This window comes from Rhipicephalus microplus, chromosome 10 (genome assembly GCF_043290135.1).
Source record: "Rhipicephalus microplus isolate Deutch F79 chromosome 10, USDA_Rmic, whole genome shotgun sequence".
Lineage (NCBI taxonomy): Eukaryota > Metazoa > Arthropoda > Arachnida > Ixodida > Ixodidae > Rhipicephalus > Rhipicephalus microplus.
The window spans coordinates 57,573,290-57,586,649 of NC_134709.1; the positions used below are offsets into that span (position 1 = coordinate 57,573,290).

The following is a 13,360-nucleotide window of genomic DNA, read 5'->3' on the forward strand; positions in this document are numbered from 1 at the left end:
GACAGCGGTAAACACCTCGTTTTGCCGAAAGCCCATCATCGGCTATGTATAGGCGTGATTGGTTGCGAGTGAAAAAAACCATTTTGCGAAGGACCGAAGGAAAGGAGATAAAAAGTAATTATACAAAATTCCGGGTCCCAGTGAGGATAGAACCAGGGGTCGTTCGCGTGGCAAGAATTTTTTTTTACCACGCAGCCACGTGTCCATTCGAAAATAAATATGAGAAGTTCCTCTGCTTAGAAATTCAGTAAAAGTAACCTTCATACTTTCCAAACGAACGCGTCCGGTGCACGGGCATCGCACTACAACATAAAACATCGCAGTATCCTTGCTTAGTACAAGCGAACACTGCCAACGAGCCTCAGAACATGGGAATATCGTAATGAATTTGTGGTGTAAAACCAGCCGTCCACCACAATAGGCTCACATGTTACTACGTATATTCTCTGAGGACCACGTCGTGGGTGCATCGCTAGTTGAGTAAAATATCACGAGCATAATTGCTCGTGGTTATAAAACTACCGACCCATAATGCAGAATGCAGCCTTCGCGAAAGCTTCACTGACGTACGCTGCCTTTAATATAGTCAATTACATTATAGTAGTCTACAATTTAAGCTACCCTAGCAACAACGTAAAATCGTGTGTGCGCATCAAGAGGTTGATGTATGCGCTCTAGGGACCGGATATCGCTGTGGTGTTCAACTCTCAAAAACAAAGCTTCAAGATCCCCTTTTTTTGTATGATCTGTTAGATTTGAGCGTGCACACCTGAACAACTGAGTTTACGCTCGAAGGTGTCATTCACCTGTGCTATTTTTAAATTCATCTCTGCGGCGTGTGCACACTCCGACGCGCCTAGGCGTGGATCAGTTTTTCGACGGCTGATGCTTTGGTGGCTGCTGTCAGTGTACGGTCGGAATTGCTTTTGCTCTTGTCTGACATTCCGTTTCTTGGCCAGAAATTCCGCCAAATAAACATTTTATTTGCGGCGTGGCGACTGCTGCCTTTACCAACGTCATGGCAACGTCACAACACTATACAAGCCCATGCTGTGTTCTGCTATAGCGTGCTTGGATAGCTGAAACTTGCATTGACGCGTCGCAGTGTTTGGTTTAGAACATTTGTACCCATTGCAAATAGCTTGTCACTTTTTATAGTGACAGTTCCCATCACATGGTTGGTCAGGTCTGGCTGGTTGCATTCAATTATATGTTCTGGTTGGTTCTTCAAACTTGACCGCATGATCATGTTCCTGGGGATACGGAAGAAGTTTTCAATGGAGTTTGGTTAGTTAAATCCCACTTTTCATTAGCATGCTTGTACGCTGTCTCAAGCAAGCCACAATGTATAAATTTAGTATCTATTATCTTTCCCCCTCCATCATACCACTCATCATACTTTGATCTTCCAGGGCATGGTGTGTTATAATGAGTGTGCAAAATGTATAACTTCCACTTCAAAAATATTTTCCAACAAACTTTATTTTGGAACAGTACCTGTAAAAACTTGACAAGAATAAAACTGAGTGTTCGTCGGTTAACAACCACCTCTTTGATGTACTTGAAACGATAGATTATTGTTTAGTGAGCTGCATTTGTTTCTTTTTACTGGTGAAACTCTTTAAGATCGAGCAATGTCTACCCACTGGTCGTCGTCGTAGTTTGACCGGGTCTGATAGTGGCACTGCGATTTCCTGGGGCTCGCTCCCATTGATGAATCTCTTTCCCCCTTTGGCCACGGATAGACAACTCGAAGCTTTGCGAGCGACGACAATACTGCACTGCGCTCTGGCGGCAAGCTTTGGGGGAAACTGGGGACATGCGCTGTAGAGGGCACGGATGATCCAGCCTGTTGCAAGAACAGCCGTTCGACTCTCTCCTGTTAATCAGCCACAAAAATTGATGCCTGCAACATTTCCTCCCTGGACACTTTCGCTTCTAACTATAAGAAAAGCTGTACCTGGCACCAATGGGGCAAAAAGACAAATGTCACAGGCTGCGCCGATGCATACTACTCTCCTCGTCTTAGCCAAGAACTATGCTCAGCACTCGCACATTTACACCGATGCCTCAACCACTCAGGAGACTTCCACTTATGGACTTTATATCAATTCTGCAAGACAAATGCTATCCTGTCGGCTGCAACGGAAGACATCCTCGACAGCAGCAGAACTTCATGGCATCAAAGAAGCTGTCCTCTACATCTTGCGCCAAACGCCGGACCGATGGGTAATTTTCACCGACTCCAAAGTAGCACTACAGATATTTTTCAACCTCCTAAAGAAAACGAATTGTCACCCCATTTCGTTCGACATAGCATATCTACACCACCTGGCTGTGACCGCTGGGAACTATCACATTTCAGTGGATACCGGCTCATTGTGGAATTTCCGCCAACCAAAAAGCAGATGAAGCAGCACGCAAGGGTCTTCGACACCACAATTACAGACGAACTTATTTCACTAAATTAAATGCAGCCCAGATGGCCGAAACAATTGCGATTGAAGAAAATAAGAGACGCTGGAACCTTCTGGCGCATCATTATGCCTACCTTCACTCAATCGACTCCTATCTGAGAACAAGACTCTCATTCGAAATTCCTCGCCATCTGGAAACGCTATACCATCGTCTACGTCTAAACAGTGCCTATGTTAACAGCCTACGGTACCACTTCGGTCAGTCAGCGAGTCCGTATTGCAACAACCGTGGCTCTATCGAATCTGTGGAACATATATTGTTTGAGTGTTGAGCGTATGCTGAAGAGCGTGCGCTTTATGAACATTGCATGCATTCTATAACCGAGAGAACTTTTCCCCTTGACTGTGTATTAGGACCTTTAGCCTGCCCCACTGTACAGAGGCGTGCGATGAAACTTTTGTTTGCGTACTTGGACAGCATCGGTCAGCTAGACAAGCTGTAGCTGTAGCTTAGCACCACAAAAAATTATCAACGCACGTCCTTATTCAATGGTCAAAGAGGTGGCCTTTTCCTTTATTGCTTTTTATTCTATCATCTATATTCACAATTTGTCTTTTTTTCTATATCTTCTTATTTGTACTTTCAATCCTCAATCCCCTTCCGCACGCATAGTAGCAAGTTACCAAATTTTACATGCCGGCTAAATTCTCTGCATTTCAATAAAGAGTTCTCTCTCTCTTTCTTGGGTAGATACTTTCAGGCACAGAAAACACTGTGCGCTGTACTACACTGCATGCAGACTAACAAGCCATATCTAAAAGAAGCAAGACAATAAATACGACGCATTGTTCGCGCCAGCCTTAACAATCATGTGGTCTTGTGTCACACTTTTCTGTCGCTCTTGTGTCACACTTCAGGAGTCGGCACTTTCTTGGACACGCTTCCCAATCTTCTGTTTTCCACATCAAAAAATGCAGCCACTGAGGCAATCTCACATTCCCGTTCCAAGTAAACAACTTGCACCGTCCTCCACGAGTTCCCCTAAGATTACTTGAAGGTGAAAGCTGAATTTTACTTCATAGTCAATCACACAAATAACTCTTCCAAATCGAACGCGCATCTTCATCGGTGGTTCCGCATTAAATTTTTTTGGGCGTCAGTGACTCACTGCGCAATTCGCTAGATGAATGAGTACGGAGGCTTGTTAAAACGGGGGTACCCGTACACGTGGGCTTGTCATGACGTATGAGGCCAGTTAAAATCCTAAAAGCACCAGCATTCATTGACAGAGCACTAGTATAAGAAATCTTGATCCTTTTTGTTGGCAGACTCATGGTTTCTCGTTTTTGTGCCTGCGTTGATGCCTCTTTAGATTTGACGACTTTGTCGACGAATAATCACACATCTCGCATGCGTACGGCCTCTCGCCCGTATGCGTGCGTTTATGTGCACGAAGGGTTGAGGGGCTTTTGAAAAACTTTGTGCATGAAGGACACTTGAAGGGCTTCTCGGTCGTGTGAACGCGCTGATGTGACACGAGACTATCCTTCATCCTGAACCATCGACCACATGTGCTGCATTCGAAGGGCTTCTCGCCTGTATGTATGCGACGGTGATCCGCGAGACGATACGCCTTTTGAAATGCTCTGCCACACGTTTCGCACTTGTGGCGGTGTTCCCACGATATATTCTTGTCACGGCTGGCATCAGTTTCGGGAGCGCTGATGCCTTTTTGCTTGTTCTTTACAGCATCCCTGCGAGTAATCGAAGAGCAGAATCGTACATGGAATCTTTTTTGCAAGTACAGCAGCTTCTCCCGGGTACTATAAAGACCGACAAAGCGATTAAAGCTTGCATGAAAGCCTATAGCTAATATTATTTGTAACTTCGGGAATTACCCTGCTTCGGCATCATTTATAGGTTAGTGTAGGTAGCTAGAAGCCACGCTAAACGCTGAGCATAGCGCCGCGTCCAACGGTGTGAATGCAAAACTTACCGTATGTATCTAGGAGTACCGACTACCTGCATAGAAGAATACGCAATGTAAAGAACGATGAATGCAACTTCAAGGTCAAGACATGAAGCAGAATTTTGGTGGGTTTTAAACTTGATAATTGGAAGCCTCGAAGATCATGTGCCAATGTGTGCCACCGGACGTAAAACTATAAGCACATACAACCATTGCATGTTCCGTAGTATTTATGAAGCATCTTACACAGAGCTGTTTATGATGATAACTTTTAATTGTCCTTTGTACCACCAAATAGTATTAAAAGCTCACTTTAAGTGACTATGAGCTTTTACTTAAGCTCATACAGGAAACATTTAAAGAATAAAGTACTCCTGCACACAGTGCGCAGTAATAATTTGAAAAGTTTCGTAAGTTAATCCAATTACTCGTAGGTGAATGGCTATGTTCGTTCTCCCCGCAGTGAAAGTGCTTTCAGGGAATCACGGCTGTTTGCTCTACTGTAACAGAGGCAACCAAAGTGTGTGCTTGCCCCACATTGAAGACAGGTTTCCACACTGCACAACGAAGAATTTTCTGGAGCTACTGCTACTTCGTGTATCTGTTGTAAGGTTGCCAATTTCCACCGATTTCCGGTATCTCTATAACGCTCCTTGGACAATCTCTGGATGCGAATCACAGCAAGACTTACGTAGACTTGGCCACACCAAAGTTTTCGCACGGCAGGCGAACACAGTACGTACAAATTTAATAATTAGGAGGAAGGAGCCACAAAAGCAAGATTCCCATTAAGTGTATTTACAGGCAGAATAAGTAGTTGCCTGGAGATCAATGGTGCTGTTTCGGGAAAAAATGCGGTGAATATGCCACTTAATTCACACAAGCCCTATATTTAAATTGGAGATACACTGCATCACTTTAGTCTACTATACACCCGTTATTCAGCGCAGTTCAGATAATAACATAATACTTCTGAAACGTTTCTCGCGAATAGACATGATCTCCGTAGCTCGTGCTTCCGTTTCGGACACAAAAGCACGTTATGTAGAAAATTGTCACTGATGTGGCGTTTTCGGCTATATATATGTCGGCATGTTCAGAGCTGGCGGTGTGCCAAAGCCTTCAGCAACACCATGGGGGCCAACAAGACCAGACATGGCCACACGCGGGACCGAACTTCGGCCCTGACGTGCAAAAGCGCACCTCAGGCTTGTCATCGTCCTGCTCTGTTCTTGCTGGGAGCTGCCTCCGCCCCCACTTAGTGTACAGATGAGTTCTTCGGCAGAGCCATATTTAAACCAAAGATACTAGATGCGTTTCCTTTCAGTTCAGCAACATCAATGATGACAGCATTTCACACACTGCTCTTACCTTGTGCTGTTTCCAGCGGATGCACCTGCCTTGTCTGCACGGCTTGTGCTGGGGACTGTGTCATCGCAAGCAATGCTACTGGACGTCGAAAGCAGCAAAACGGCCTTGTTGTCGGTCGTCTGTGTACATTCTGAAATGAAACGTTCCTGTTCACTCTGTGACACTGATTCACGTGGCTGTAGCAACAAATGGAAAGAAATTGTTAAAGCGAGACCTTTTCCAGAGAAGTCGTTGACATAAAGAAACCCAACGGCAATGCCACCAACCCGATGAATGTGTTTTTCAAAATACGAAATATGCACCAAGAAAGCACAAATTGTAGCCTTCGAAAATGTCGAGCTGGAGCTACTGAAGCTCGTGCAGTATAGCATTTTTAGTATCCTCTGCAATATCCGGTTGTTTTGTTCAACCTGTCATACAGGCTTCTTTTTCCTTTGTTGCACATCTTCTCTGATGAGGCGAAAAATAGCTATTCCAACGACTACATGAATATCAGAAAAATTGTTGAGAAAATCTACAATGCTGCAACATATGTGTACTCAGTACTTTTGACAACATATGCGTGTAATGTACTTTTTACATATGTGTACTGCGTACTTTGACCAGCCGAAGTACCCTACGGTATCGGATTGTCATGTCATGTGATATTCGTAGTATCGGCACGTGGGCGTTCATTGCCATCGTCATGGTTCATCAGAAACAGGTACGCACCACAAAAAGTGTTTATATTCCACTAATATTCTGCGGTACGTACTATACATAGTTAATGGTTAATTTATTCTGCCTAAAAGACAATGTTTCGCTTGGTAGCACTACCCGAATCCTTGACAAAAATTCAACAAGGTGTTCACACTTTTTATAGTAAATGAGTCACAAACACAATGAGAAAGACGCCTATTTTGCTCAAGCGATTTCGCTCAGAAGATATGAAATTCTTGGTATTGCATACTAAAAATTATTTTAGTTTCAGACAGAAAGATATTCTTGTGCTATCATAGTTCTCAAAACTGTATAAATTGCAAATGCACAGATGCGCCCCTCCCTTCCTAATAATCACCTGAATTCCCGGAATCACCAGAATAAGAGATAACACTCAAATTAGGTTCTTCGGTGTCATTTATTTGAGTCAACGGAAAACGTGCCTGCACTTACCATAGGCGATAGCTGTGCCACCATTCTGGTCGTTTGCAGCTTTGATATCTGCAGAGTAATTGGCATCGGGACTCCTGGACGCACAAAACATTTTCATCTTGGGTGACGCAGTGCCAATAATAACAGTTATGAAACCATGGTACAAAAGAAGACATAGCACTAACACCAAAGCCAAATCCACTACATCGAAGCCTATGTGAAACTATAGAGTACAAAATGCATCAGCAACTGAGCTTCACCGATGCCAATAAATCTACGCATTGTCCCACGGGCTTTTGTGTAAAATATGGACTAAGCTGTTTACAGGGGAAAATGATAAAGCTTCTTTAGAACGTAAACTCTAAGCAGTGCTAATTGAAAATGATATGTATCATGGCCAAAACACACAGCATATAGCTCTGTTATTATAGATCTGCATGCTTTGCATTGATAAAACGGTTTATAACCACATGAGATGACAGTGTCATGGCCACTCTCTTCGTAACCTATAGGTACAATAGTCGAGAGCTGTGGGTAGTGTCCAAGCGCTATACTCCATTGCAGCACTCCAGAAAGCTACCCGGAGTTGTACTGAGGTGGTAGAGCAGGCTATACCAAGAATAGGATAAGCTCCTTTCCCTTCTTATCGCAGCCATTTTGTCTTTATTATGGCACTAGCTAGGTCGTTTGTCACTCATCCTCCATGACGCGGCTCCCAATTCTTACTTATCAATATATCGTGTCGGCCCCGTGCACATCTCAGCTACCCTACTTGGATAGTGGGTGGGCTTTACATACTAAGACATTCAACTGCATATAGTGCATAACTAGATAGTTTTCTAGGTATTCACAATATTCATTGCCGGGAGAGAGCGACGGAGCACTCGCAGAGTGAACTCTCGCTTTTGTTATACAAAAAACTTCAAAAATTGGCCCTCCGCAGATGAGCATTTTTGAATCGGAGAAGCGTGTGATCAGAGCGTTCGTGCTCTGGCACTGGCAGCGAGCAATAAACGTGGTGCATACCTAAAGAAATTTGCGCATAAAACTGTTTCGTTAAGTGTGACAATAGTAAGTTGCGTAGGTATGTGAAGAGTGCAGAAGAAAGGGGGGCGTTAAGGGGGAAGGGGAAGTCGTTTTTGAAGGTATTTTTTTCCGAGTCAGGCCGCCTCGTACGTAGCTTGGGAAATCGTTTTTTTTTTTTCTGGCTCTAATTGATAAGCCGAGCTTTGGCGCAGTTTCCTGTCTGTTGCATCAAAATGCACCACCATTTCCGCCCTAATTGATTATGTCTCTATTTAATATAAGCGAACTAGCGAAACTTTAGCAGAATGGTTGTATTCCCATCACTCTGCAAACAGTTAAAAAGCTATTGAGGTCATTCTTGTCCCATGGTAGTAAATTTCAGCCGGATAGCTTGCGAATGAGGGCCCGCCATTTTTCAAGTTAACATCGCACTTGATACGCTCTGGATTAACAACTTCTGAGCAAATTTAAGGTTCACTCAGCTTATCTTGAGCCATGCCAATCTTTGCGAATCGTCAGTCTGGCTAATATAAGGTGACGTAGTATCTGCGTGGTCGGAAACATTAACATGCATATCTCGTAGGGGATCTGTAACAATTGTGTTGCAAAAGGGATCAAATGTTCTAAGCATACGCAATATCATTTGTCTAAGACACAGCTTCTATAATGAATATGTGTCAAAGTATTGTATTCTCAAGATAAATGTGCTAGTCTCGCAAAGCAGCCGAGTCCATTGCACCCAAAACTTGGGATTGGACTTGAAGTATATTTGTACTTGCTAACTAACTACGGTTTGGGCAACAATGTCCGAAGACCATCTATACTCACTGCGGAATTGGAGGATTGCCATTGGCTGACTCGTACAAATAGTTAAGAATGATATTCCAGTCCTCTTCGTAACTGCAAAAAGTTGACATTGGTAAGTTTGTGGCTGAAAATGAAGGTCTACTATTACTTCTACTACTACTACCACTACTACTACAACCACCACCATATGATTAAACTTACTCCGAGCTGCATCATAGTGTTTGATAGAATGTTCTGTCAAACTAAAATTTGTATGCGAAAACTGGTTTTTGTTCAAGAGCGAAGATATATATATATATTTTGTTGCTTTTCTGACACGTCACGTAATGCTGCCTGACAACAGGTCAATGACTGCATATAAAGCACAATATAATGTTAAATCAATCATGCATTACTGCGGAGCAAGTAAAGAGAAGATGAGGCTTAACAATCACTGATATGTATGCAACGGTCATCACACGTGCTGCTTCACTGAACGGACTGCGTAATAGCCAGGCGCCCACCCTACACCCGCTGCACAACTGCTTCAGTGCTTGTACTCGGTTGTGCTGTGTCACTGATGTCAGCTGACGTCATAAGACATGCGCTTTCTGGTTCTGATGTTTATCTCAGCCGTAGTCCACTTTCGTGACTCCTGAATACAAAAATATGCAAATACTGTCGCCCCGCATCGGTGGTCTAGTGGCTAAGGTACTCTGCTGCTGACCCGCAGGTCGCGGGCTCGAATCCCGGCTGCGGCGGCTGCATTTCCGATGGAGGCGCAAATGTAGGCCCGTGTGCTCAGATTTGGGTGCACTGTAAAGAACCCCAGGTGGTCGAAATTTCCGAAGCCCTCCACTACGGCGTCTCTCATAATCATATGGTGGTTTTGGGACGTTAAATTCCACATCAATCAATCAATGCAAAACCTTTCAACACACAGTGTGCACTATGACGGTGGATCGCTGCACGTAGGCTTTTTTGGCATAGCGCTGATTGATTGATTGATTTGTGGGGTTTAACGTCCCAAAACCACTATATGATTATGAGAGACGCCGTAGTGGAGGGCTCCGGAAATTTTGACCACCTGGGGTTCTTTAACGTGCACCCAAATCTGAGCACACGGGCCTACAACATTTCCGCCTCCATCGGAAATGCAGCCGCCGCAGCCGGGATTTGAACCCGCGACCTGCGGGTCAGCAGCCGAGTACCTTAGCCACTAGACCACCGCGGCGGGGCGGCATAGCGCAGACGACTGTCGAGTTGACAACAGGATGGTTCTCTTTGTCTTAGTGCATTGCGTAATCCTCTTGACCTCTGCAGTATGTAATTACTGCACACGATTCGTTTAATGACATTTTTTCGGAATATTTGTGGCTCATGATAACGTACTTCAAATAAAGCGCGCCAAAATGCTAACGATCGCGATGCCTTGCGCTCGCGTAAAGACGTAACAGATTTAAAGCGATGTTCCTTTCTAGAAGCCGGACCTCTGATTACCCAACTCCACTGTGTTCACGCCGGAAATAAATTGGGGTGTTATGGAACTGTTTAATTGGAATGTCCTAACTATTAGGCAATACTATTTGCTCATTACACCTCCGTTTACTCTAATTTCTTTTTTTGCGCCCCGCCGCGGTGGTCTAGTGGCTAAGGTACTCAGCTGCTGACCCGCAGGTCGCGGGTTCAAATCCCGGCTGCGGCGGCTGCATTTCCGATGGAGGCGGAAATGTTGTAGGCCCGTGTGCTCAGATTTGGGTGCACGTTAAAGAACCCCAGGTGGTCGAAATTTCCGGAGCCTTCCACTACGGCGTCTCTCATAATCATATGGTGATTTTGGGACGTTAAACCCCACAAATCAATCAATCAATAATTTCTTCTTTTGCGCATCACCTTTTTTTTCTCGATTTACTTTCTTTCTTTCTTTCCCTCCGGCGCTTAGTATACAGTAGTAAACTGGATGCTCGCATTCTGGTCACCTCCCTGCATTTCTGTAGTTTTATTTCATTGGTCAGATAATTCATTAAGTGAAACACTCTCGACCTCCATGACGATGCAAGCACTTTGTATTTATACTGCGAATGCTCGATTTCCCGTACGACTGTACAGAGCATTGAGATGACGGCACTGGCCAAAGCATCATCGTACGCTTGCATAACACCGCTTTAGCCAAATGAAATACTACAGCAGGTCTGTGTGGGATTTCGTGAGAGGATTACATACAAGGCCCAGCATCAAATTCCTGCCGCTCATTAGCAATTCACATACGTGGGTTTTTCCCGTCCTAAAACAGCGATATTACGACGGGACACGCCTTAGTGTAGGACTGCGAAACTTTCTACAATCTGTGCGCGAGAAATTTTGTGGCATTGTCCACTGGCCTATAGCGTTGCACCTCCATAAAAATGAGGCTGCAGCTGCGGGAATCGAACCCTAGACATTTTGGCCATACCCGAAGCATCGTCACCACTGTGACACCGATGCAGGCGCTCCTGTTCCTGCTATTGATGATGATGTCGTATCCTGTAATATATGTTTCTGCAGCCGGCGTAAAGCTCCAGAGGCGTCGTAAGGCCAAAAATAAGCGCCCGTTGATTCTCAGACAAACATAAGAGCGAGGCCTTCAGATACTGGTGCGTCGTAGCTAGCGTTTTATCTGCATTAAGAATTGAAAGTGTTCAAAAAGAAGCTCGTCTTGCGTTATCTTGAGTCGAGTTTGCTTTTTATGTTTCCTGAATCATCCTATGGCTACCACTAGCATTCGTTAAATATCGCCGCAGCTGTTCTTTGTCAGCCGTGCCCGTTGTTTTAAGTGACCACTTTGAAGATACCTCGGGGACGTCTGAATAAATCAAATTTTTTTCACGAGAACCTCACCTGGCATAGTCTTGACAGGCGGCCGACTGATGTATTTGCGAGTAGCTGCCGCTGCCGATTGCGGAATACCGTGGCAGTTTCTCTTCATCGGCCATGTCCTTTCTTCAAGTTGGGTTCTTTGCAGACGCTGGCTATGGTTCTTAAGGCGCGGGCAGACATCGACCGACCAACAGTGCAGTGGTTCACCATGTGCCGAATCAGAGGCATTTCGCCGAGACTGGACACGGCACAAGTGGTTCTTTGCATGCTCCATGTCTTAAGAAATCACTGTCGTGAAGGTATCTTTCTGTATTATTATCACAAAACGTAATACTCTGCATTTTCAACATGCTATATGTCACCTATAATCAAATTATCGCTTGCGATATCTCCGTTTACAGTGACATTTCGCACCACTCGTTTCGTGCCAATGAGCGAGAAGTTTTAGAGGGCGTATTATTGTCACGATGGCTGAAGCTACACTAGCGTCACTTTCGCCTTTCTGCAGGCCCCGTATTAGCGAGATGGCTGCGTGGCAAGCCTGGAGAATTGTCAGCCACGATTTTGGGAGCTCTATTGTTCTATAATATGCGCCACAATAATGCGCATAGAAGAAATAACAAGTATTGCGCATTTGAAAGAAAGAGAAAGACTATGTTATGTGGCCATCCTCCGATCCACGAGGCATGCAAAGACGCGCGTGCGTCGTGCGATGTCTCCAAAACACGCGTTAGTTTCGGCACAAGTTCCACCACTAAACTGATGCTTGCTTCACGTTGGTTGACGGTTTTCCTATATCGTCCCAAGTTTCAGTGAAGTGCATACGTACAGTCATAATCATTTTAAGAATGAACCATGGAGCATCGTTACGGGAGCACGTGGCTTTCTGAGCTCCTATAGGGCTGTTAAACGGCAGTAAAGCATCGGTGGCAGCGAGAACTTTCGCTCATGCGCAGTGCGACCGGGTTGCGAAAACTGTGCCATTGCGCCCATTGCATCAGGCGACCTGTAGCGCATGTCTTCTGCTGCACGCGAACGGCAGTTGGGAAGGCTTGTGCTTTAAAGCATTTCCAATTACCTTGCACAATATTCACGAACGAACTTGGAAGTACGGTACGTAGGCCAGCATTTTCAAGATCATCGTTGGCATGTCGCTAGAACGCTATCCCCGGAGCACATCTTGTGTTCCAGCATGATTGCGGCATCGGTGCACATTGAGAAAGCTAGGAACGAGCACATGGAAAATCGCCTCATCGTGGTGGTTCTAATTCATAAGCATTTGTGAAAATAAATAGGGCGGGGGGGGGGGGGGGGGCATACACAAAAGCAGCCATGGGGCGACACACCTGTTCACGCTCCGCGACTGTGTATGAACTCAAGGTTCTCCAGAAGTGACGGAATGTTCGAACGCATCATAACTTTGTTGATTTGATTGATTGATTGATTTGTGGGGTTTAACGTCCCAAAACCACCATATGATTATGAGAGACGCCGTAGTGGAGGACTCCGGAAATTTCGACCACCTGGGGTTCTTTAACGTGCACCCAAATCTAAGCACACGGGCCTACGACATTTCCGCTTCCATCGGAAATGCAGCCGCCGCAGCCGGGATTGGAACCCGCGCCCTGCGGGTCAGCAGCCGAGTACCTTAGCCACTAGACCACCGCGGCGGGGCGCATCATAACTTTGTGCCCGCGCTTTACTTGTTAGCACTTTCTGGAACGGCAAGAGCGCTTTTGTTTTTCTAAGTGGGACATGACAAAACGCTGATGTAACATCGAGGAAAACTATTTCAGATTACTG

General features: G+C 45.0%; 1 protein-coding gene across 1 annotated transcript; it reads right to left on the reverse strand.

Annotated features, from left to right (window-relative positions):
- Positions 1-2,959: 2,959 nt before the first annotated feature.
- On the reverse strand, positions 2,960-11,874 carry LOC119180941 (uncharacterized). Its single transcript, XM_075875732.1, has 5 exons — positions 11,579-11,874; positions 8,744-8,815; positions 6,911-6,984; positions 5,759-5,888; positions 2,960-4,172 (listed from the first exon to the last, which is right to left on the reverse strand). Exons 1-5 carry the CDS (start codon positions 11,671-11,673, stop codon positions 3,749-3,751), a joined length of 795 nt encoding a protein of 264 aa, XP_075731847.1. The 5' UTR covers positions 11,674-11,874; the 3' UTR covers positions 2,960-3,748.
- Between the last annotated feature and the right edge of the window lie 1,486 nt (positions 11,875-13,360).